General features: G+C 45.5%; 2 protein-coding genes across 5 annotated transcripts in view; one reads left to right on the forward strand and one right to left on the reverse strand.

Moving 5' to 3' along the window:
* The window catches only part of LOC107392507 (AT-rich interactive domain-containing protein 1B), a 299,430-nt gene that overhangs the window by 33,310 nt on the left and 241,588 nt on the right, over positions 1-24,532 (forward strand). The gene's annotated exons all lie outside the window — the stretch shown is intronic.
* LOC139063950 (uncharacterized) lies at positions 21,701-24,283 on the reverse strand. The gene is made up of 2 exons (XM_070547203.1): positions 21,935-24,283; positions 21,701-21,837 (listed from the first exon to the last, which is right to left on the reverse strand). The coding sequence occupies exons 1-2, from the start codon at positions 24,281-24,283 to the stop codon at positions 21,808-21,810; spliced, it is 2,379 nt and encodes a 792-aa protein (XP_070403304.1). The 3' UTR covers positions 21,701-21,807.

Raw genomic sequence — 24,532 nt, forward strand, 5'->3', positions numbered from 1 at the left:
TTTCTGCTGTTTTAGGCCCTAAATATGTATTACATGTACCACCAGAGGACTGTTTTTAGCCACTTGGGGGCAGTGAAGCAAGGCGTAAACACTGACTGATCCTGTTTGGAGGCCATTAAGAGTTGATGATGGGCATTTTACACTCTTAAATTATTGGAAATAAGAAGTTGGACATAATAAGTCAAAATTTAGTTGTTCTTGCAACTATTTAACTCCCATCAGGCACAATCTGTTTTATATTCTATGAATTTTTTGTCATAAACTGCATCAGATTTCTGCAAGAAAGGAAACTAAAAACAAGAAAATGTAGGTTTTTTTGCCTCCCTTCAAGTTTAAATGTTCTACACTGATTTTCAAAAAAGCAGTTAAGCAATGTTCTTAGATTTTTTATCTCATTTCAGTCTAAAATATAACCTTCACTGCTTGAAATAATGTAATTCTTCAGCTGTTAGGTTTATTTGCTCTTTTTAAGGATTTTAGCCCATTTTTACCACATTGACAGATCATTTGTTGCTCAAAACAAGAAAATTTGCTCATATTTAAGAATATTTACATTTTTTCAAGTAGCGCTGTTTTTGCTGATATGATTTTTTTTCTCATCTCTCGTCTTCCTCCGCTTATCCGGGTCCGGGTCGAGGGGGCAGCATCCCAACTAGGGAGCTCCAGACCGTCCTCTCCCCGGCCACCTCCACCAGCTCCTCCGGCAGGACCCCAAGGCGTTCCCGGACCAGATTGGAGATGTAACCTCTCCAACGTGTCCTGGGTCGACCCGGGGGCCTCCTGCCGGCAGGACATGCCCGAAACACCTCCCCAGGGAGGCGTCCAGGAGGCATCCTGACCAGATGCCCAAATCACCTCAACTGACTCCTTTCGATCCGGAGGAGCAGCGGTTCTACTCAGAGTCCCTCCCGAATGTCCGAGCTCCTCACCCTATCTCTAAGGCTGAGCCCGGCCACCCTACGGAGGAAACTCATTTCGGCCGCTTGTATCCGCGATCTCGTTCTTTCGGTCATTACCCAAAGCTCATGACCATAGGTGAGGATTGGGACGTAGATCGACCGGTAAATCGAGAGCCTGGCTTTCTGGCTCGGCTCCCTCTTCACCACGACAGATCGGCTCAGCGTCCGCATCACTGCAGACGCCGAACCAATCCGCCTGTCGATCTCCCGATCCCTCCTTCCCTCACTCGTGAACAAGACCCCGAGATACTTAAACTCCTCCACTTGAGGTAGGACCTCTCTCCCGACCCGGAGTTGGCAAGCCACCCTTTTCCGGTCGAGAACCATGGTCTCAGATTTGGAGGAGCTGATCCTCATCCCAGCCGCTTCACACTCGGCCGCGAACCTACCCAGCAAGAGCTGAAGGTCAGAGCTGGATGAAGCTAGGAGGACCACATCATCCGCAAAAAGCAGAGACGAGATTCTCCTGCCACCAAACTCGACACACTCCACACCACGGCTGCGCCTAGAAATTCTGTCCATAAAGGTAATGAACAGAACCGGTGACAAAGGGCAGCCCTGGCGGAGTCCAACCCTCACCGGGAACAGGTCCGACTTACTACCGGCTATGCGGACCAAACTCACGCTCCTCTGGTAAAGGGACTGAATGGCCCTTAACAGAAAGCCACCCACCCCATACACATGATTTTTTTTTAGATAAGACAAAATGTCTAAATGTTTTTCATTCATTTAGATTTTTTTTTACTTTTTATGAAAATAATTTTTTGCAGTGTATACTGCAACTTTAGCACAATTAACTAAAATTTCAGTATTTTCATCCTCACTGTGACGGCAAATAGCGAAGTTTGATTTGACACTTAGTTAAACCAGAGCAGCTTTACCCATGCAGCTGACGGGCTGCACCACTCGTCTGAGTGAACGGGTCTACTCTGTGTGTAGTGTGCATGTCGGCCTACAGTGGAAGGGACTCGTGAGGAGTGCAAGCATGCATGTTCTGTCTAACCTGTGACCGTGTGCATGTGACCACATGCAAATGTAGTTTTTAGGTTAGTGTGTGATGTAGAGCAGAGCAGACAAAGGGTAAGGAAACCAGGAATGAGTGTGAAATGATGGTGGTGCTGATCTTCATGCAGGGTCTGGAGGGAGGGATGGCAAGGAAAGGAGATGAGCGAAGGGGTGTGAGGTCGGTGCTGGAGTGTGGTGTCCTGTCCTTGTGCCCTTGTGCCTCCTTCACTCTTCTCCTCTTAGCCTTCCCTCCTCGTTTCTCAGCCTGTTTCTGGCTCATTACCCTCTCCTCCAGCAGACTTTTCCCCGAGCGGCAGTGAAAAGAACTGTCCTCTCTCTGTGCCTCTCACCGACAGCCGCAGCCTGAGTACTGCCCTGTCCTCCTGATATTAATCAACACACACACACACACACACGCACACGCACACGCACACGCACACACACACACACATTCCCCAGCGAGCCCTTCTGACGGACAGGCTGCCGGGCAGCCGTCTCTCCTCCTGGCCCTCACTTGCAAATGAGACATCCAACCTCTCGGAGCGGGCGAGGGACAGGATATTAGAAAAGTTTTATTGGAAAGAAACTTTTCATTAGATGCTGCTGTGTCAGTGGCTGCTATGAGGTTTCTCTGGTGCAGCTGGACTGTTTTTTTCTTCTCACAATATTTAATATTCATCCTTAAATGGTTATGAGGTTTTCAGCTTATTTAACCAGGGTTTTTGAGTAGATTACAGTCCGAGTATCCAACTGGAGAATTGGGAAGGTTTCTTCAAAACGAGAAACATTAAGGAACCAATTCCCACTTTTAACTTCACATATCACAGCAATTCATGTAAATGTAAAATTGCTGCTCAGTTACTCACAATAAGCGTTTTAAGCGCTGATGAAACATCACGACACATTCTGCACGTAAAAATCTGTTTATTGTACAAACATGTCAACAATGAGTTATTTCTTAATATAAGAAGGAAAGCAGTTTTTTTTGGGGGGGGGGGCAGGTATTTTCTGATTTTGTCAAGACACATGAATGGGGTGGGGGGAGTCAAGGGTGTTTACACAGACAGCTGATTTGTTATTCTCTTGCTTTAAAGTGTCCCAGAGAGTCCACCCACTCAGACCCCCCCCCACCACCACCCCCTGCCCTCTCTGATAACCTGTGCCCGCTGACAGTCTGCCAGGTGTACCCTCACCCAGGAGACGCGCCCAGTGTCATCGATCAAAGCGGGTTTGCGTAGGCTGTGAAAGGACGCGGGACGCCAGCCACGGGGTGCAGGGGTTGTGGGGGCCCGAGAGCACCCCTGAGGCTGGTGTGCGTGACATTAGCTGGCTGCCTTCCCTCTCCTCCCTCAGCAAAACTCATGGCCTCGGCTCTGCCTTCGTTGGCTGGCTAGGTTTGTGACCTGATGTCCAAGCGACAAATCCCCTGGCAGGGAATCAGAATACGAAATGATCGCATTATTCACGTCCTACCTTTTGACATTGCTAAGCGTGCAGCAGGCAACGTGGTTATAAAGCTACAATCTGGCGGTGCTGTCCACCTGAAGCGGAGACCCAGGAACTCCAGCAGCATCCTGCACGTCTCGTGTGGGTTGCTTCACAATATCCTCCCAAAACAATGGCCGTCCGGCTTTTAACCATCTCAGAGTTGATGCTGCTCTAATGGCTTAGCTTCCATTATAGCGGCGCTGTCTCCTGGGTGTTCCTCGAGTCTTCCTGTACTGATGAGAGCGGCTGGACACTGGGGAGTCTTTGTCTATTTTCTTAGGCAGACTATGCAATTTAAACCTGCCTCGGGCATGTAGATATTACTCCCTGGCGAGAAGGCTGAAAATTAATAAAATTGTTTTAGAGGAATCATTATTAGCATTCTCCTTTGTACGCCCTTTTGTCATCTCATCCCTGTCGCCCCTCTGTGGTTTTATTCTCACACAAACGCGTGCAGCCGCTGACGTTCCTGTCAGTGCAGAAGCGTATGAGGAAACGGGGGATCACCACCAGATTATCCATCCCGCTTGTGTACCGTCACCAAATGGACTGATTTTGAGATCCCACAGATCATTTGCACGGCCAGAGCAAATAACCCTGGCTACACACGTTCTGCTGTATTTTACCCTGACGGGAGATGGAATGTCTGCACGCAGGCTCTTTAGTCAGATGACTTCATCAGCTGAACTGAAGCTTCATCAGATAATGAAAGGTGACGGTAGGATTGAATCCTAAACAAAGTGATGACAGTCCCTGAATAAACAAAGAGTCTTAGAATCTTCTGCCTAATCATTTTAAAGACCAAGCAGTAGGGCTGGGCGATATGGCAAAAATAGAATATCACGATTTTTCCAATATTTTATCACGATTTCGATTTTATCACGATTTTTCATCCATGAATAGCATAACTTCAATTGTGTATTAAAGAAGAGAAACATTGAATAAACAAACATTTATTCATATTAGGGATAATCAGCACAGTGCTAACACACTTATATTTTAAACTCACACCAGAGATGATTAAAGCCCTGAGAGAAACAATTATAAAAATCAGTTTTTCTCGTTTTTCAAGTAACTTAACATAAATTAAAATCGTAAACATATTTAAAGTGCAAACGTGTCAATTGCAAACGTATTGTGCAAACCTTAACTTGCTCAAAATACTATGTAGCTCCCAGTTGCTCATGTAGTGGATAGTTAAGCTCAAATACGGCTCTGATGTGCGGCTGGACCAGAGATCGCTTGTGGTAGCAAAAAACTGCACATTCTGAATATTTTCTGCAACTCTCACTTTGCATTCAGCGTACATGCATGGAATGGTGGTGTTCGAAAAATACTTGCGGCTGGAAAACTCGTAGCGCGGATCCAATGTTTTTATCATTGTCCTACTGTTCGCATGGGACACAAATATTTAACCAAGTGGTACGTCACTGCATGTCACGCTGTTCCATCGTCTGCTGTCTCTGTCGTAGGGAGTGAGTTCTGTGAGTGTTTCTGTTAGCGTTTGCTGCCAGGAAGAAGCACTAGCCACTGCTGCAGCAGCCGCAGGCTTTTTAGCTTTAGCTGCCAGCTGGCTCTCATTGTATTGTTTGGGATGCCTTCTTTTCAAGTGATTAAACAAGTTTGTGGTGTTGCCATCACTTGCCTTGACGCTCTCCTTGTAAATGACGTTTCGCTGCTCTTTGTCATCTGGTGAAAAACCAAACCAGTTCCATATAACGGACGAGGCGTTCCTCTTCGGAACGAAAACCTCGTTGTCGCTCTCAGCCGCGGCCGAAGCCATGTTTGTTCACACACAGGTGAAAACAAGCGGGGCACTAATATATTACTATGACTCACTCTGATTGGTTAAGGGTCAAACAAAGGCGTGTCATTCGCCTGGGGTAAGTTCCATTTTCATTCAGAGGCAGAATTTCAACAGCAGAGCTGTGAATCGTGATAAAAAGGTCTCTCAAAAATGACAGACCGTCAGATGTGTAGATCGTAAAATGGTCTAAAATCGTCATATCGCCCAGCCCTACCAAGCAGGTGATATTCTATAATTAATAGATTATCACAGCTATGGGTCACAAGTAATGACGATAAAAATAAATAGAAGAAGAAGAAAATGTCATTTCTATAGTGCCTCTCAAGATAAAAATCACGAGGCACTTCACAAAAACATAAAATGTAAAAATATAAAGAATTTAGAAAATGTTAAAAAATATTTTTAAAATGAGCAAAAATAGACAATTGTGATTAAAAAAATGTTAAGAAAGAGAGAGAGTGAATAGGAAAGAGGGAATAGGGAAATAGAGGGAATATAGATGCATATATAAAATAGAGGGAAATAGCTCTTAAGCAATTTATTTAATCCTGTTAATCTTCTTATTGATCTCATTACACTTGTGATCCATTCACTCGGGATAGAGCGGACGCTGGCGTGAATGGCTGCCGCTGCTCACCAGACCCTTTGAGCTTTGATCGTACTGGCTCCTAGATGTTTTGAGTCCACAATAAATCTTGTGTTTCAGGACCGACCCTACGACTCTACCACCTGGACTATCCTGATTTTAACATTGATTTTACAACCTTTTCACGTTGTAACTCGGCCGCCTGCTCTACCGCCCACACCCGCGGACCCTGGAGACGCAGTGATCAGGCAACGGGCTGCCAACCGTAATGTGGGCCATCAAGATCGCCGCTCTGTATGTCCTCCTCTTTGACCTCCTTCCTGACTGTTTTCGTCCGGTGACTGGCCTGTATCAATACGTGTGCTGAGTGCTTCCGACTCCGGGCCTCCCACGCCGGGCCTCCACCTCCTGGATTGCTTCGGTGTCCCGACATTGTCCTCCCTCCCCGGCGGAGATACCTACACCGGGGCACCCGCAGAAGTCACAACCTCAATGGTCATAATCTTCCTCACTCGTTCTGGTCTGCAACCCGTTGCCCTCCAAGGAGGCTTCCCCGCCGCGTCGACCACTCTGCGTTAGCCTACCCAGCTAGGATGGCTAACGCTCCAGCTGGCCTGCTGCCCTCCTCCGCCGCCAACTTTGGCCTGCTCAATATCCGCTCCCTGACGAACAAAGGCCATCATATCCATGATCTGCTCTCCGACAACAATCTGGATGTTCTCTGTTTGATCGAAACGTGGCAACATCCCGACAACTTCTCCTCAATGAACGACGCTACTCCACCAGGCTATGTTTACACTTCTAAATCCGGCGGATCACGAGGAGGCGGTCTCGCGGTCATACACCGTGAGACTTGGATAGTCCTCTCCGTGCCTGTTCCTGCGCTCAGCTCTATGGAATGCCTGGCGTTTCAGCTCCCTGGACCAACTCCCACCATTACTGCCGTTATTTACCATCCGCCTAAACCCCATCCTGACTTTCTGTCCCAGTTTGCTTCTCTACTCGCCCATCTCTCCACTCTATCTTCCAAATTAATGTTGCTGGGAGACTTCAGTATCCAAATGGACAATGACACTCTCCCCATCACCAAAGACTTTTCTTCTCTTCTCCTCAGCCATGGACTTATCCAACACATCGACACACCGACCCATACTAAAGAACATATTCTGGATTTATTCTGCTGTTCCAGTCTCACTCCTCTTAACTGCTCAGTTACTGATCTCCATTTATCTGATCACTTCTTTCTTTCCTTTTCTGTTCAACTCCTTCTTTGTCATACCAAGAGTACCCGTCTTATTCACTTTAGGAAAATTAAGGACAATAATCTGGACACTCTCTCGTCCCAACTCTCATCCCTTAGCTTTTCTGATATACTTCCCTGTCCTGATGAACTGACTTACCACTATAACTCCAGTCTACATAACATCCTTGACACTGTGGCTCCATTAAAAACCTGTTCTGTCAGTTTCTCTACCTCTGCCCCCTGGTTCACCCCTGATCTTAGGACTTTGAAAGCTGAAGGCCGACGGCTGGAGGGACTCTACAGGAGAACGGGACTTTCTGTTCTCAAAGACATGTACACCGCCCACTTAGCCTGCTACAAGGATTCTATCGCCTGCACTAAGTCAGCTTACTACTCCGGTCTCCTCTACTCCAGCAGTGGGCATTCTAAAACTCTTTTTCTCTCCTCCACAAAATCTTTCAGTCGCCTTCTCCCCCCCACCCCACCCCCCACCCCCAACCACACACACACACACACACACTTTTATTCTACTGACACCTGCAACAGCATTCTTTCCTTCTTTAACCAGAAAACACACAAAATCCACCAGAGTCTTAGTCCAACCAACCACCACTCACTTCCCTCTGATGATTTGACCTTCTCTGAATCATTTTCCTGTTTTTCAGTAGCTGACGCCTCCACTATCTCAGACCTAATTTGCAAATCCAAGCCTTCCACCTGTCAGCTTGACCCACTCCCATCTATCCTGGTTAATTCTTGCTTCCCATCCTTGCTACCCTCAATCTGCTCCATCATCCACGCCTCCCTCCAGACCGGAATCGTACCCTTAGCCTTTAAAACCGCAGCTGTCACTCCATTTCTCAAAAAGCCATGTTCAGATCCTAATAATTTCAATAACCTCCGCCCCATCTCCAACCTACCATTCATTTCCAAAATTCTTAAGAAAGTGGTCGCCAACCAACTTCATTCTCATTTATCCCAAAATTATCTGTATGAAGTCTTCCAGTCTGGTTTTCGCACTCACCATAGCACTGAGACAGCTTTGATAAAAATCACTAACAATCTCCTTCTAGCCGCTGATTCTGGCCAAATCTCCATTCTCATCCTACTTGATCTTAGCGCAGCATTTGACACAGTTTCACATCCAGTCTTAAGCCTGGTTTATGCTTCTCCGTCAGCTCCGCAAGGGACAGACACGCACGGATTGACGGAAGCGTTTTGCTCTCATACTTCTCCGTCTCCTGGGGAGTGTTGCAAAGCAATTGCCCGGCAGGACAACAGAGGGCGTAGCGCTGTTCTGTGGTATCCTGCCATGTATCGGTCCAAGATCGTGCGTTTATATTGTGTTTTTTGTGTATATAAGAGACTTTTAACACGGACATATTTGTCTCTCATTCTCCCACCGCTTCATGCGCTCCCCACCTCTAAACCCACGTTTCCTGTCATTTCTGTCCACAAATAAAACGCTTGCTGCGCATCTTTTCACTCCTCCAGTCACAGGAGGATAAAACTTTCATATTTTTAGAGTTTTTTCACGAGGTATTCTTCAAGCTTCTCCGTGTCTGCCGCTAGTTTATCCCCGGCTCTCTTTGCAATGGTGGTGCTGTAAACAACAGCGGCGTCCTGACCAATCACAAGCTTGCATAATCCGTCTCGTTCGACGGATGTTTAAAAAAGTGGGCTTGACTCCGTACGTCCTTGCGTGCCTGCCGGAGCCCTACGCAAAGACGGATAATGGCGTTGCGTGTCTCCGCACTGACTCAGACGGAGAAGCATAAATCAGGCTTTACTCCATAGGCTCTCTGCAATCGGCATTTCCAAAACTTCCCTAACCTGGTTCAAATCATATCTATCAGATCGCACTCAATTTGCCCAACTACGCACCTTCTGCTCTAACCCCTCCCCTGTCGCATCTGGTGTTCCTCAAGGCTCAGTCTTAGGTCCCCTTCTCTTCATAATTTACTTACTTCCACTTGGCAATATCTTCCATAAATTCAACATCAATTTGATACCCAGCTCTATTTCTCTACCAAACCCAACACTCCGCTCCCTCTTTCCTCTCTTCTCAGTTGTCTCTCTGAAGTTAAATCCTGGTTCTCTTCCAACCTCCTTCAGCTTAACAGTGACAAGTCAGAAATCCTCCTCACCAGCACCAAGTCCTCCCTTTCCAAGATCAGTTCATTCTCACTTAGCTTCGATAACCCCACACTTTCCCCTACCATTAAAGCCAAGAGCTTGGGCGTCATTTTGGACAACACCTCATCATTCATACCTCACATCAACAATATTACAAAAACTGTTTACTTCCATCTCCGCAATAGTAATCGACTCCGCCCCTCCCTCAGCCAACACTCTACTGCTATTTTGATTCACAGTCTTGTCACCAGCCGCATCGACTACTGTAATGCCCTCCTCGCCGGTCTCCCTCTAATGTCACTCAATAAACTTCAGCTGGTCCAGAATTCCGCCGCCCGTATAATCACCAAGACCTCCATCTACGATCACATCTCTCCTGCTTTGCACCAACTTCACTGGCTCCCTGTTAAATACCGAATTGACTTTTAAATTCTTCTGTACACTTTCAAAGCCATCCGCAATCTCACTCCTCCATATATTTCTAATCTCATCCATGTCGTCACTCCCACTCGCTCGCTTCGATCACCATCCTCCATTTCCTTATCTGTTCCCCGTATTCGCCTCAGTAACACTGGAGCCAGAGCCTTCAGTTACTCAGCCCCTAAACTCTGGAACACTCTCCCGCCTGACATCTGCAATATCAACTCATTCTCAACCTTTAAGTCCTAACTCAAAACTCATATGTTCTGCTTGGCTTATCCACCATAACTATACACCTCCTTCTACCCTTCTCTAGCCTAGCAACCAAAATCCTCCATTCCTACATTTTTATCTAGTCTTAGCTCCTTTATTTTATCTTGATTATTTTATGTATTTATTGGTATTGGTGGTTTTTTCTCTTCTTGTATGTACCTGCACTTGTAAAGTGACCTTGAGAGTCTTGAAAGGCGCTTGAAATAAAATGTATTATTATTACGGATAATCCATAAAACTGGTTATAGAGATCATACGAATCCTCTGTTCTTAAAAGCTAAAATTCTAAAATTCACAGATCTAGTTCATTTTCTCACTGCTCAAATTATGTATAAAGCAATAAATAAATTGCTTCCTGATAATATTCTAAAACTGTTTACTATAAGGGAGCGTGGATATAATTTGAGAGGGGAGTTAATTTTACAACTTCCTTGTATCCGAACAACATTAAAAAGTTTTTGCATCTCTGCATGTGGAGTGAAACTGTGGAACAGTCTAGGTAAAGATATGAAGCAATGTCCGAGCATGGTGCAGTTTAAAAAGCGGTTTAAGGATATGGTTTTTGCAGGGTATAGGGAGGAGGTAGAGACTTGATAGGGTGTTCACGTTGAGAATTTTTCTTAGTGTATTTATTTATTTATTTTCTTTTTTTTTTTTTTGTGGGGGCACGGGTATGATGGTATGTGTATATATATATATATATATATATATATATATATATGTATATATATATATATGTAGGTTGTGTATACTATGAAGTGTTACTGGGGATACTGAAATTGTGAATAGGTGTGTATGTGCATGTATGTAGATAGAGACATATATGTATGTGTATATGTAGGTATATCTATTTATTACTAGATAATGGAAAAGGGGTGGGATTAAATAAGCTTATGCTTCTTCCTGCTCCTTTTTGAACATGAAGGTTATTAGTTGTGACTGCTCGTTTTCTTTTTCTTTGTTTTGAGGTAATTATTTGTCTCTTTGAATTCTAATTGTTGTACTTTTTTTAATTTTTTTTGTGTTCAAAATAAAGATTTCAATCAACCAATCAATTATTATTATTAATAATAATAAAAAATCTGAGTAATAATTAAGAATTTCATCGTCAGTGAGGCCCTGTAATAAACCTCAATCATACTTTAAACCTTGTTTAGTTTTTTTCCTTTTCAGATGTAATTTTCCAACTTTGGCAGCTTCTCATCAACACTGAATATTTAAGGTGGTCCTCCATGTCCTCTGCAGAAGACCTGGTCGTGGCGCAGTTTGACAACAGCAGCCAAACTCCCATCCCTCTACTCATACGACTCAATTTCACACCCCTACCCGGATTAGGAAGGACTCTGCTCAGGGAAAAAAGGGTAAATATCACCCTTGTTCCTGGAGCCGGAAAATCCGCTATTTAAATGAGGAGTAATATAACTGACATTTTCCAGTTCATTATGCAGCCCCTGACCTTCAGCGTGTACAGCTTGGATACTTCTTTGGCAAAAAGGCAAGGCCTGGTTTTCTCTAATGGGAACTGTTTGACCTTGTCAGGAACTAAAGGGGGAGGTCAGGGCTGAAGGAGGCGGTAATAGCCCCAGGAGAAATGGGACGCAGCGGAAGAACACCTCCAACAATCACCGGGAGCACCAGTACACTCAAAACAGTAGTTAATGTGGTTTTTAAACGCATCCCAGAAGACTTTCAAGTAAAACCAAGGATTGCTGGAAACGAGTAAATAACAATGCGTGTTTTTAGAGAGCGTCTTGGATGTAAATGTGTGATTTGTGGGGATAATCTAAAACTGTTGAATGTGCATTACATCATCTGGTCGTCAGTTTATCTCTGTTTGTGGCCAAACTGCTGCAGCTTATCACAGATGGACTCAACTAATCTTCAACTGGCTCCCTGCCTTCATGTACAACTGCACTTTAAAGACTCCTCGGGATTTTGGATAAATCCATTGCACTCAATCGCTGATCACAATGGAAGGCAATCATATCGGGGAGTCTTTCATGGATTAGGCTGTTTTGAATGTGATTTATAATCTCTTCTATTTGTGTGAGCCACAATGACGTTTCACTGGGCGCCTGGCGCAGATAATCTTATTACCAAGTTGCCTTTTGTTTTCCGCTGCCTCGCCTTTTATTCATTATCAAAACATTTTGTTGCATTAAACTTGCTAATTTGAGGCGGGGCAAAAATGGGGTCCTGTTTTAAGGAAAAACTCTCCCCTGTTTGAGGGGAGATTAGCTATTTCATCTTCAGGATTATGTGTAGAATAAAGTAAAAGCCCATGAAATAGACTTTCTTTTTTCCATTATGTTTAAAGCCACTCAGGCTTAATAACGCCCAAGGAAAATGAAATATTCCCCACGTATCACCACTGCCGTACGACTTAAAGATGTCAGATGCATCTAATGTGAGTGATTGGATTGTTGGGCTGATTAGTGCTTGTCCACTGGTATGCTCCCAGGATCAAGCTCATTAAGCCAATCAGCTCTCAGACAGACAGAAAAAATCCTGGTGATTCCACTTCTGCGTGTTTGATTGTTAGAAATCGCCCATCGTTCGCTGTCAAACTGTCAAATCTTCTCTATTACGATCGTCGTAATCTGGAAACCAGAAGTGTAAAGGCAGATAAAACCCGGCAACTCACGCAGGAATCCTCATTGATCAGCGGTGGCTTTCTCCCGAGCCTCAGATGTGGAGAGATCAGACCTCGAATCTTGCTATGAAACAATCTCTCACAATGTGAAACGATTCCCAGATCTGCTAAAAAATGTCAAAGAAAGTGCAAAGAGAATATTCAGGTGTCAGTATTTCTGCCTGGTTCACCTTGGGGTCTAATAAGTGATCACAGAGGGGGAAGAGAAGGGGGGAGGGGGGCTGTGCCCCGTTATGGTGAGCAACTTTTGATTTTGTGTCAAAACATATTTAAAATTTGAAGAGCGCCGTCATTTCTGTGGTGTGCAGCTCTCTCCGTGGGGCTTGTCACAGAAGGCGTCAAGGCGATGCGCGAGGCTCCTTTCATTTCTCCGTCTGACACGATAAGTGTGATGGTACAAAGAGGTTCCATTTTAATTGTTTGGACAGATCACTCAAGAGAAAGGGAGCTTTGATTTAGGGTGTTGACAGAATAGGCACAGGCCTGCTGAGCTACTTTGGTGTCTGTCTTGCCATTACTGTTGCGGCGCTGCATTGATCTTGATAGGTTGTTTACCTCAGACTGACTCTGAGCTAACGGCCAAACTTTGTCCACTTGATCTTGTTTAGGGAATTACTATGATGCAGTGTTTACCAACAGCTCAGCGCTTTTAAAACTGGATATGCTCCAACCTTTGGGGTGAGGGTGCTTAGACTCAACCGAAGTTCTTGGTGTCTTGTTTGTAGGAGATGGTAGGATGGAGACGCCGGCCAGGATGGCTTCATTGGCTGGAGTCTAAGGAAAGATGGAGTGCTAGTCCATTTACGTCTGCCTTGGAGACGATGTTTGGAGTAGATGCACTGCTTCTTCATGAAAGATGTCAGCTCAGCTGTTTTGGACGCCACGGGGTCTCATCTCACTGGAACTGGGGCGAGGCCAAAGAAATGTGTAGTCAGGAGGGAGGGGTAGTGCTCTGTCGAGTGGTGAGAGGGTCAACAGTGCTGTCACATGACTACTTTTTACTGTCCCCCTGCTGTTGTGGTTCTGACATCAAACCTTGTTAGTCCTCTGGGGGACTTTTGTGGCCCCAAGCAATTGCCTGCCTAGCCTGTCAGCACGCAGCACCTCTGTAGGTTCAATACAGAATGTCAAAAATAATCTGTTTAGACTCGGCCAATGTTTAGAATGAACCGCTCGACCGGTGATCCAAAACGGCGGATCCATACAGCAATGGCAAAAAATATCCAACATTTTCCCAGTTTGTGAATTTATTATACCGAAGGCGTAGATCTCCCAGGTAAGAACAGATCTAACCAAATTTTTTTTTCTCCGTTATTTCAAATAGTTTTAGATGCATTTTAGTTTAAGATCAATTGAATTTGGGCTAAATACGTGTCAGTAGATCACAGGAAAAACCTTTAGCAGACCTCAAACCCATAATCTGTACATCTCTGATCTTCTATGGTCTGGGAATGCCTTGGAATATTCTAGGAGCCAGAAGATGTCTGGGCTTCTGCTCTGGACCGGTTACTTCTGTGACCAGATGGGTGGACGGGTGGACGGTTGGACAGTTGGATGGATGGACGGTTGGACGGATGGATGGATGGATGGATGGATGGCGGATGGACAGATGGATGGTTGGATGGACGGACGGACGGACAATATATTGACTTTTATTCTTTTATTATATATTTTTAGGTGGTTTTATGGAAGGTTTTGCCACAATGAGCTGATCTATACTTGCTGGATCTGCTGTTGGTTCAATATCTGTTTCATAGAAGACGAATGAACTCTTGATCTGTTATTTAGTCACTTCATGAAATAGAATACTTGAAAGAACCCGGGGAGTGGTGAGAAATCACCTGTTGATGGCCCATAATGTAATGGAACATTCCTTTTGAATGGGCGGGAACCATAATGTGACACAGTCCATTAATATTCTCCCACCGTGTCCACACCTTGGCTCTCTGCTCCAGGGGAATGATTAGGGTGACGGACGATGGGGCCATGACACAAGAAAACAACTTCCCCACCTCGCTCCCCTTCTCTCCACCCACCCCCCCCCTCCCCTTTTTCTTTGCCTGCCCTCATCCCTTCAACACAACAGCCACAAATTGCCCACTTTACTCTCAGTATTATCAGGGCTGATGTTGGTGTCCATAATTAGAGTCTTAGTGTCATCTTGCCTCCATTAGGCTAACAACAGAGCTTTGGAACAAGGCCACTTTGGGCAAATAACATGTTGAGAACACTTGACGTTTGTGAAGAGATAGTCAAAAGCATCTGAGGCCATTACTGATCCAAACAGCCTTGAATGGTTCTGAGGCAGCTGCGTCTGAAAGCCAAAACGAGCCCGACTGCTGGATCACACCCGTGCACACACAACCTGCCCTTTTAAAGCTTACACTGTGACAGCTTTTCCTTTCTGACTGCACATATCAGAGTGCATGCTGCAGACTAGCGGAGCTTGTATTTCAATCACATGACATTAGATTGCATGCTGCTGTGTTTCCTTGCGGGCTATGTAGACAGAAAAGTGTACTCGGTATTCAGAGCCCAGACCCCGTTTGATCTTTGTCATTGCCCCTCTAAGACATCATTGTGCAACACTGTAAAAGTGAAAGGCTCCGTGGAGCGATGGCTGCATCAAGGAAGCTATACATAAATATTAGATAAGATCAAAAGAGCCAGTTGCTCTCAGACTTTGAGCTCCTGGGTCAAGCCTTCAACATTATACTTTCAGAGTTCCCTCTCCGCCACTCAGACTGAGCGGAGAGATCCGAGCAACGAGGTGCTGGAAAATGAAGACCCGAGCAGAGTCCATTCGTGGTACTAATAAACCACTAATAATGCACAAATCTAGGGTTTTGTTTCATTCTGATCAACACTTTTCATTATTCATAACTGACTTGTTTTGATTACCGTCTCTAACGCAACAGCGCACCAAACCTGAGGAGATTAATAGGCAGCATTCTCCAAACTCTTTGTGCTCCACTCCTGAGCTGACACAAATTGGTGAAATATCACTTTGATCATGTCTGCTGAACAACAAACAAAACACAAACCTAATTAGCCTAATTCAGAATCATTCCAGAAGCCTGTTTGTTGTGAAATTCTCCCTTTTCCCCAACCTTGTTAAAGGTAAAACCAAGTTGGATGAACATCAGTGTTGCACTTCTACAGCTTTGCTAGTGGGAGCATTTTGTGACTGTCTCTGTGTAAGACGATGAGTACTAAACCAAGTGTGACATGTGACCTTTGACCCTAAAGCTGATGTATGTAGTTTAATTATTTTTAAATTATTTAAAAATGCTTAAATATGACTATCTGACCTTGTTTTGAGATATAAAGTAGATAATCTTTCACAATTTCTATTTCCCCTAAGCCCCTCCCCCTGGCCTTGACATCAAAACCAATCATTACACAACCCTAGAGCACTGGCCAATAGTTTTGCGTATCCACCAGAGGGAGCTGTAAGTCAACGAGAATGCGCCTCAGTTCCCAGCATGCTCTACGGGGTGATGCGGATGCGCCTCAGTCAGCTAGGCACACCAACCTAGCTTAAATGCTAACTCAAGAAGGGAGAGGAACACAGAGGGGTTTATCTTTTGTGTGTTGGAGCTAAGTGATTAGCGTAGCGTTCAACCATATGCTACATCAGACTATTGTTTTAGCCTGTTCTAGCATTAGCAGGGATGGGCTAGCCTTGTGACTTCCAGATTGGTGCTGGTTTTAGATGTTTCGCTGCTTGAAAACTGCACATTTGATTAAAATAAACAACTGACACTCCTGCAGAACCTGATGAAGGCTGGGGAGACAATCAGGAGTAGTGATGTGTCGGTTGCGAACGAACCGGCTCTTTGAAGTGAACTACGGGAGCCGGCTTGTCATTTGGAGCCGTCCCCCCCCCCCTTCCCCTCCTGCTTTGGTGAAAGCTACAGGCGATTGGTCAACATGTGTAACTGCGTGTCCAGACTGTCCACACACAGAGCAGTAGGGGCCGGGAATAATGCATTGAACTTATATAGCGCTTTTCTAGACACCCAAAGATGCTTTCACACACTCTCACATTCACACACTGCTAGTGATGGTAAGCTACTTGTAGTCACAGCCACCCTGGGGAGGTCTGACAGAAGCGAGGCTGCCATTTGGTGCCGTCGGCCCCTCTGACCACCACTAACACAGGCAAGTTGGGTGAAGTGTCTTGCCCAAGGACACAACAGCAGGATACCCCTGGCTGGAGCTGGAATCGAACCCATGACCCTCCGATCATGAGGCAACCCGCTCTACCACCTGAGCTACTGCTGGGAAGAGGGAGGATCAGATTCAGACACACAGCAGAGCACATGCGGGTGGTGGGAGACGAGAGGGAATGAGGAGGAGGAAAAAGGCGAGAGAGAGAGGAGAGCGCGACGAAGACGGTGAGAAAATGAGCGCCAGCAGTTGGAAAGTGGAGATTTCGTCAAGTGTTCAGTTATTAAATCCATAGAAATGATAAATATTTGATATCTAGCTTTTTTTATATTAGTAAATAATTTTACATATAGTTTAGCATTATTTTGGTTATAAATGTACAGGTGCTGGCCAGTAAATTAGAATATCATCAAAAGGTTGAAAATATATCAGTAATTCCATTCAAAACGTGAAACTTGTACATTATATTCATGCAATGCACACAGACCAATGTATTTCCAATGTTCATTACATTTAAATTTGATATTCATAAGTGACAACTAATGAAAACTCCAAATTTGGTATCTCAAGAAATTAGAATATTCTGAAAAGGCTGAATATAGAAGACACCTGCTGCCACTCTAATCAGCTGATTTACTCAAAACACCTGCAAAGGCCTTTAAAAGGTCCCTCAGTCTTGTTTTGAAGGCACCACAATCATGGGGAAGACTTCTGACTTAACAGCTGTCCAAAAGACAATCATTGACACCTTGCACAAGGAGGGCAAGACACAAAAGGTGATTGCTAAAGAAGCTGGCTGTTCGCAGAGCTCTGTGTCCAAGCACATTAACAGACAGGCGAAGGGACGGAAAAAATGTGGTAGAAAAAAGTGTACAAGCTCTAGGGATAACCGCACCCTGCAGAGAATTGTGACGACAAACCCATTCAAAAATGTGGGGGAGATCCACAAAGAGTGGACTGCAGCTGGAGTCAGCGCTTCAAGAACCACCACGAGGAGACTCATGAAAGACATGGGATTCAGGTGTCGCATTCCGTGTGTCAAGCCACTCTTGAACAAGAAACAGCGCAAGAAGCGTCTCGCCTGGGCCAAGGACAAAAAGGACTGGACTGATGCTGAGTGGTCCAAAGTTATGTTTTCTGATGAAAGCAAGTTCTGCATTTCCTTTGGAAATCAAGGACCCAGAGTCTGGAGGAAGAGCGGAGAAGCACAGAATCCACGTTGCATGAGGTCCAGTGTAAAGTTTCCACCGTCAGTGATGGTGTGGGGTGCCATGTCATCTGCCGGTGTTGGCCCACTCTGTTTCCTGAGGTCCAGGGTCAATGCAGCCGTCTACCAGGAAGTTTTAGAGCACTTCATGCTTCCTGCTGCTGACCAACTTTATGGGGATGCAGACTTCACCTTTCAACAGGACTTGGCACCTGCACACAGTGCCAAAACCACCAGCACCTGGTTCAAGGACCATGGTATCCCTGTCCTTGATTGGCCAGCAAACTCGCCTGACCTTAACCCCATAGAAAATATGTTACACCCCTCTATGGGCTCAGCTAGGAAGGTGAGGGGAATAAACATAAGATGGACCAGTCTAACAAAAAGTGACCCTCGTTGGGGAGAAAAAGGCTTGTCCAAGCAAGACCAAACTCAAAGTTTCCTTTCAAGGATTTTATTACAAAAAGAAAGTACCAAAAGAAGGGCCAAAAACCCTTACCAAACTGAGTTTAAACGAATAACTAAAAATGTCCAGAGGACCAACCACTCTTAAAATTAATCTCCTTTATTTAAAAAGGGAATGAAACAGCAAAAGGGGAAAATCCCACCCTTAAATTAACCAAGGTTTGTCTAACAGACAAAACCAAATGCTGAATTAACTTAGGTTACCCAAACAACAAAAATAGCTCAGGAAACTGAGACTTCAAAAGGGGAATAATCCCCACCTGGTAATTTAAACCACAAGATGGTCTAGCAGACACACCAAAACCAAAATTACCGCTTAAATGCAACTATCCCAAAACACAAAAGGTTCTAAAGCTGCTTCTTTACAAAAAGCCAACAACAACCTGTTAACTGCCAACGGGGAGAGAACAAACGTTGTCTCTGCAACTCCAAACATTTCTCTCCCCTGATGAGCTCCAGCTGGCCGCTTTTGAAGGGCCGGCTGATGAGATAAAAAGTCCCAGCTGCTTGTGCCTGCCGCTCCGGCGCTCTCCATGGTGCTGGAGTAAGGACAACATCCCAGAGCGTAGCTGTCCGTGGTGCTGCGCTGCTGCACAGGGAACGGCGCGGAGCACACCTCTGGGCTTCAAAACGGCTGCGGCCGTAACATCCCCACCCTTAAAAGAAAAAAGGAGGGGGTGAGATAAAGAATCTAAAACCATACCTAAGACACCACCATCTTTTTTCTTAAAACGCAAGATGCATTTAAAACTCAACAGTATCCTCCATTTACACACAACCAGGGCATCCCGCTAACTACCTATGGGGGAGCTTCTCTAACTCAACCCTTGCTCTTCATGCGGGTTAAGGCGGGCAGATTAAGCACATGTGTGGGTGTACACATACAAACCAGCGACGACGAGGGGTGGCCCATTGGCAAGCCCGTCCCCCATCACCCTGGGGTGCTCCCGAGATGTCTGCAGGACACAGACAACACTAGCCTCTTGCCGCAACCCTAGAGAAAACAACAAACGGCAACACCCTAAAGAGGGTGAAGCCCTTGTGCCTACAAGGGGCCCTGGAAGGAGGAGTTAAAACAAATTGTATGCATCTATGATATGTAGTGGTTATTGGACGCTACAGGTTACCAAAACTTCTGGACAACCCATCAGCAATGATGTTGTTAGTCCCCTTCTTGTGTCGAACCTCGATGGCATATTCCTGTAGGATGAGCGCCCACCGCATGAGCCGCTGGTTCTGGTTATACATCCTACTGAGGAAAGTCAAAGGGTTATGGTCTGTATACACTATTGTAGGAGAACAACTGGAACCCACGTAAACGTGGAAATGCTGCAATGAAAGGAGTAGAGCCAACGTTTCCTTTTCAATGGTGGAATAGTGCAGTTGGTGTCGGTTGAACTTCTTAGAAAAATAACAGACCGGATGATCAATACCAGCTGAATCTTCCTGGATCAGCACACTTCCAGCGGCTATAGCGCTGGCATCAACTTCCAGCTTGAACGGCCTGGTCAGATCGGGTGCAGCCAGGACAGGAGCAGAGCACAGCAGCAGCTTGGCAGCCTCAAAAGAGGCTTGGCACTCCGAAGTCCATTCAAACTTCCTTTTGGGACTTAGCTGATCTGTGAGAGGAAGAACAACAGCAGAAAAGTTTCGACAAAACCCCCTATAGTATCCAACCATGCCCAGGAACCGTCTCAGTTCTCGGCGAGTAGAGGGAGGAGGAAACGACATCATAGCCTTCACCTTTTCATGCAGGACCTTTACTTTCCCCTGCCCAACTTCTTTACCTAAGTAAGTGACGGTAGCCTTAACAAAGTCACATTTGGCCAAGTTCAGGGTCAGGTTGGCCTGCACCAGACGATCAAATAACTGAGTGAGAGTGTTGAGGTGTTCTTCCCAGGTGTCTGTATAAACAACAATATCGTCGAGGTAAGCACTACAATGTGAGAGGCCAGAAGTAACAGTGTTAATTAACCTTTGGAAGGTGGCAGGTGCATTTTTCATGCCAAAGGGTAACACAGTGTACTGTAAAAAGGCATCTGGGGTAACAAAAGCTGACATAAGAGAAGCTTCTTCTGTTAAAGGTACCTGCCAATATCCCTTTAACAGGTCCAACTTAGTCACAAACTTGGAAGGTCCCACACTGTCAACGCAATCATCTATACGGGGTAGAGGATATGAGTCTGAGATGGTAACCGCATTTAACTTCCTGTAATCGGTTATAAACCGAGCGGTTCCATCTGGTTTCCTCTCCACCAGACAGGGTGAACTCCAGGGGCTCCTGCTGGGAATAGCAAAGCCATTTTTCAATAAGTACTCCGTTTCTTCTTTCATAATCAGTCTTTTCTTGGGACTAGCACGGTACGGATGCTGTCTAATGGGCTTGGCTTCACTCACCTCAACATGATGTGCTAACACAGTGGTCTGAGTGGGCACATCAACAAACAGACTCTTCCTAGAGTGAATTAACTTCACCAAGTCTCCAGCCATTTCAGGTGACAAATGTGTTATCTGTCCTTCCAGTTCCTTAAGTGCCTCGGAGTTATTTAACCGAGGACTACAACTAGAGGGGAAGTCTTCTCCGACTTCACCAGCTTCCTGTGGTACCATAGGTTTGTTAGCAGCATCTGGTACTAAAACACAAGTTGTTACAGGTTTAGACAGAGGGGAACCATCCTCATAGCGCTTCAACATGTTAACATGACAAACCCTGCTTTTCTGTCTCCTGGCAGGTGTGTGTAGCACATAATTTGTGTCCCCGAGCTTACTCAGGATCTCAAATGGTCCCTCAAATTTGGTGCTGAGAGCCGAATTGGACAAAGGAGTTAGAACCAGTACCTTGTCTCCAACTGCAAAGTTACGTCTGGTTGCCGTCTTATCCTACTGAACCTTCATCTTCAGTTTAGCTTTGTCCAAGTGAGTTTTAGCAATAGAGTTTGCTTCCTTTAATCTTTTCTGGAAGAGTTGGACATACTCCCGCACTTTTCTGTCAGGCGGATCAGAAAAAAGAAATCTCTCTTTTAGAGCTTTCAGGGGACCACGAGGAGTGTGTCCAAACACAAGCTGGGCAGGACTAAAACCAAGAGAATCCTGCACAGCCTCACGAGCAGCAAACAACACAAAAGGCAATCCTTCTTCCCACGTTTTGCTTTTACTTAAGCAATACTTTGTCAGCATTGCCTTTAAAGTTTGGTGCCATCTTTCCAAAGCGCCTTGACTCTGAGGATGATACGCGGATGACATGACATGTGTGATTCCTAAGGTTTTTGTTACCTGTTTGAACAGTTTAGATTTGAAGTTTGTCCCTTGGTCGGTCTGTATTACCTTTGGTAACCCAAAGATGGAGAAGAAATGGGTTAGAGCTCTGATTATAGACCTGGTGGTGATGGAGTTCAGCGGTATGGCCTCCGGAAACCTTGTAGCTGAACACATAAGGGTTAACAAAAATCGCTTTCCTGTTCTAGAAGGAGGTAAAGGTCCCACACAGTCTAAGATGACATGGTCAAAAGGCGTACTCACTACAGGAATGGGCTGTAACGGGGCAGGAGGAATGGGCTGGTTCGGCTTTCCTGTCATCTGACAGACATGACAACGCCGACAGAAGAGAGACACCTCTTTCTTCATCCCTGGCCAAAAGAAATGCTGCAACAACAGTTTATAAGTTTTGTTGACACCCAAATGGCCAGACCAGTCACTCTCGTGTGCCAAGGAGACCACATGTTCTCTGTAAGAGGATGGAACAATTATTTGTTTCACCAACCCCCATTCCATGCCCTCAGCCGCGGGCTGAGGCCAACAACGCACCAGCACATCATTATCTAATAAATAATGTGTTGTAGTTTTGTCTGTTTTATCTGAAGTGGTCACCTGTTCAAAATAAGGTTTCAGAGTAATATCACTCTTCTGTGCAGCAGAAAGGGTTTCTGCCGTAAGTGGAAAAGGTTCTCCTTGCTGAGGATCAGCATCAGCCTTTTCTCTCTGCTCTTCTGCGTCTGATGACGGAACAAATCCAAGTTCATCATGGGCTGTCTGTTCGGAGTCATCACTGAGGAGTCTCATCAGCACCGAGTCACTTAACTGGATGTCCGCATTATTCTGCGTTTGCGAACGGGTGACAGCACAAGCTGGGTAAAAATGTGAATCAGCAGCACAATTTACATGTTCGGCTTGAGGTTGAGGAACTACTTCTAGAAGAGGTAGCACTTTACCTCCAGCAACATCATTCCCCAACAACACATCAACCCCGTTTACCGGTAAATGGTCACAAATGGCAACATCAAAGCAGCCGCTAACGAGCTGGCATTCCAGGTGAACGCGGTGCACCTGGGCAGGCAGGGATTTCATTTCAATTCCCTGTAACAAAACAGCGTACCCGCGTGAACTACTGGCTGAAAATGGGAGTGCGCTGCTCAGTATTAACGTTTGAGACGCACCTGTGTCTCTCAAAATGCGAACGTTTTGCTTGTCTGCATCACCAGGAGTCAACGAGATCTCCCCCGAAAGAATAAAGGGTGCAAAACAAGCATCAGGCTCCCCGGCGGCGCACAAGGGGTTAACCACAGGCGACTTTTTAAGGAATGCAACTTCCTTAGGAGCTGCAGTGGGCTTCCCGTTCTTTTTCTGCAACATAAAACAATCCTTAAGAACGTGTCCCGTTCTGTGACAATAGTAACAGGTACGGGTTTCAGGATTTCCGTTTTGAGAGCTTCTTTTTATGGATTTCTTCATCAAAACGGGCTGAACGTCTTTTCTCTCATCTCTCCTCACAATCTCTCTGTGAGTGAGTGTGAATTCGTCCGCTAAAAGGGACGCAGCTGATAAAGTGCTGACTTTTTGTTCGTTTAAGTAGGTTACCAGTCTCTCAGGCAGCTTACGTTTAAAATCCTCCAAAAGGATAAGCTCTCGGAGGTCACTCAAAGTTTTAATTTTTGTGGACGCACACCATTTATCAAACAGCATGCTTATTTCACGTGCAAATTCCACATGTGTTTGTCCAGCACTTTTCTTAGCTTGTCTGAATTTTTGACGATAAGCTTCAGGGATTAACTCATACGCTTGTAGTATAACAGTTTTCACTCGGTCATAGTCCAGACTATCTGTGACAGGGAGCGCAGACAGAACTTCTAAAGCTCTGCCGCTCAGCTTGCACTGGAGCAGCAGAGACCACACCCCGCGCGGCCACTGCAACGTCTCCGCAATTCTTTCAAAAGCTACAAAATAGCTGTCAACCTCGGTCTCTCTAAATGTAGGCATTAAGGAAATGCACTTACTAATGTCAAAGGCCGGGGTTGTGGCGGGTTGCGGAGCTTTGGTGGGCGTGATATGAAGTCCAGGGTTGGAAAGCTGGGCTTCCAGTTCCAATTTCCTTATTCTCACAGCTGTGTCAGCTTCAATCTCCATCCTCCGAACCTCCAGTTCCATCTGGAGTCTTTTAGCCTGGGCTCTCTCCTCTCTTTCCATGTCCAGACGTGCCAGCCGCACCTGCAGTCGTGCGTCTCGAGATCCTTCCGTCGGCGAACCTGGGGAGGTCGGAACAGACTTTCGTACGGTTAGAGGAGTTTTTCCTGTCTCCATCGTCTCACCCTCATGATCCTCCGCAGCAGCAGGGACTTCAGGATCGTCACATTCATCAGGATCTGCAGGAGATCCTTCTGGTTCCGTCTTTGCACCAGACTCATTCTCAGTCTTTAAAATCCCCATATCCTCCAAATGCTCCACAATGAGCAATTTCAAGTCTTTTTTCAGCACAGGGTTTGGGATGTCAAGAGCAAGGTTGACAGCTATCTGCAGAAGGTCAGCCTTGCGGCAACGCTCCAGCACCTCACGGGATGGAGCCTCCATAAATGTCTCCACACAAAACTGAGCCATGTTTAAGCACAAAACAAAATGACACAACACAAAACAGCGTGGGTTTTGTGTCTTCACAAAACCAACAAAGAGCAAATGTTAAAACTAGTCCAAACGTTTGGCACGGGCTTAACTGATCTAAAACAGGCTATAACCGTGTAATAAAACAGCTATAAATCAGTGAAATCCCGGACGAGCCCCCATTTATGTTACACCCCTCTATGGGCTCAGCTAGGAAGGTGAGGGGAATAAACATAAGATGGACCAGTC

Source organism: Nothobranchius furzeri, chromosome 18, assembly GCF_043380555.1.
Source record: "Nothobranchius furzeri strain GRZ-AD chromosome 18, NfurGRZ-RIMD1, whole genome shotgun sequence".
Taxonomy (NCBI): Eukaryota; Metazoa; Chordata; class Actinopteri; order Cyprinodontiformes; family Nothobranchiidae; genus Nothobranchius; species Nothobranchius furzeri.

What these genes read in the sequence shown, in the direction of transcription:
- LOC139063950 (XM_070547203.1), bottom strand. Translation starts at nt 24,283, where the DNA reads ATGGCTCAGTTTTGTGTGGAGACATTTATGGAGGCTCCATCCCGTGAG. An exon ending in CGTTACAGCCCATTCCTGTA is followed by an intron (nt 21,838 to 21,934) that starts GTGAGTACGCCT and finishes TTATGTGTTCAG; the next exon opens with CTACAAGGTTTCCGGAGGCC.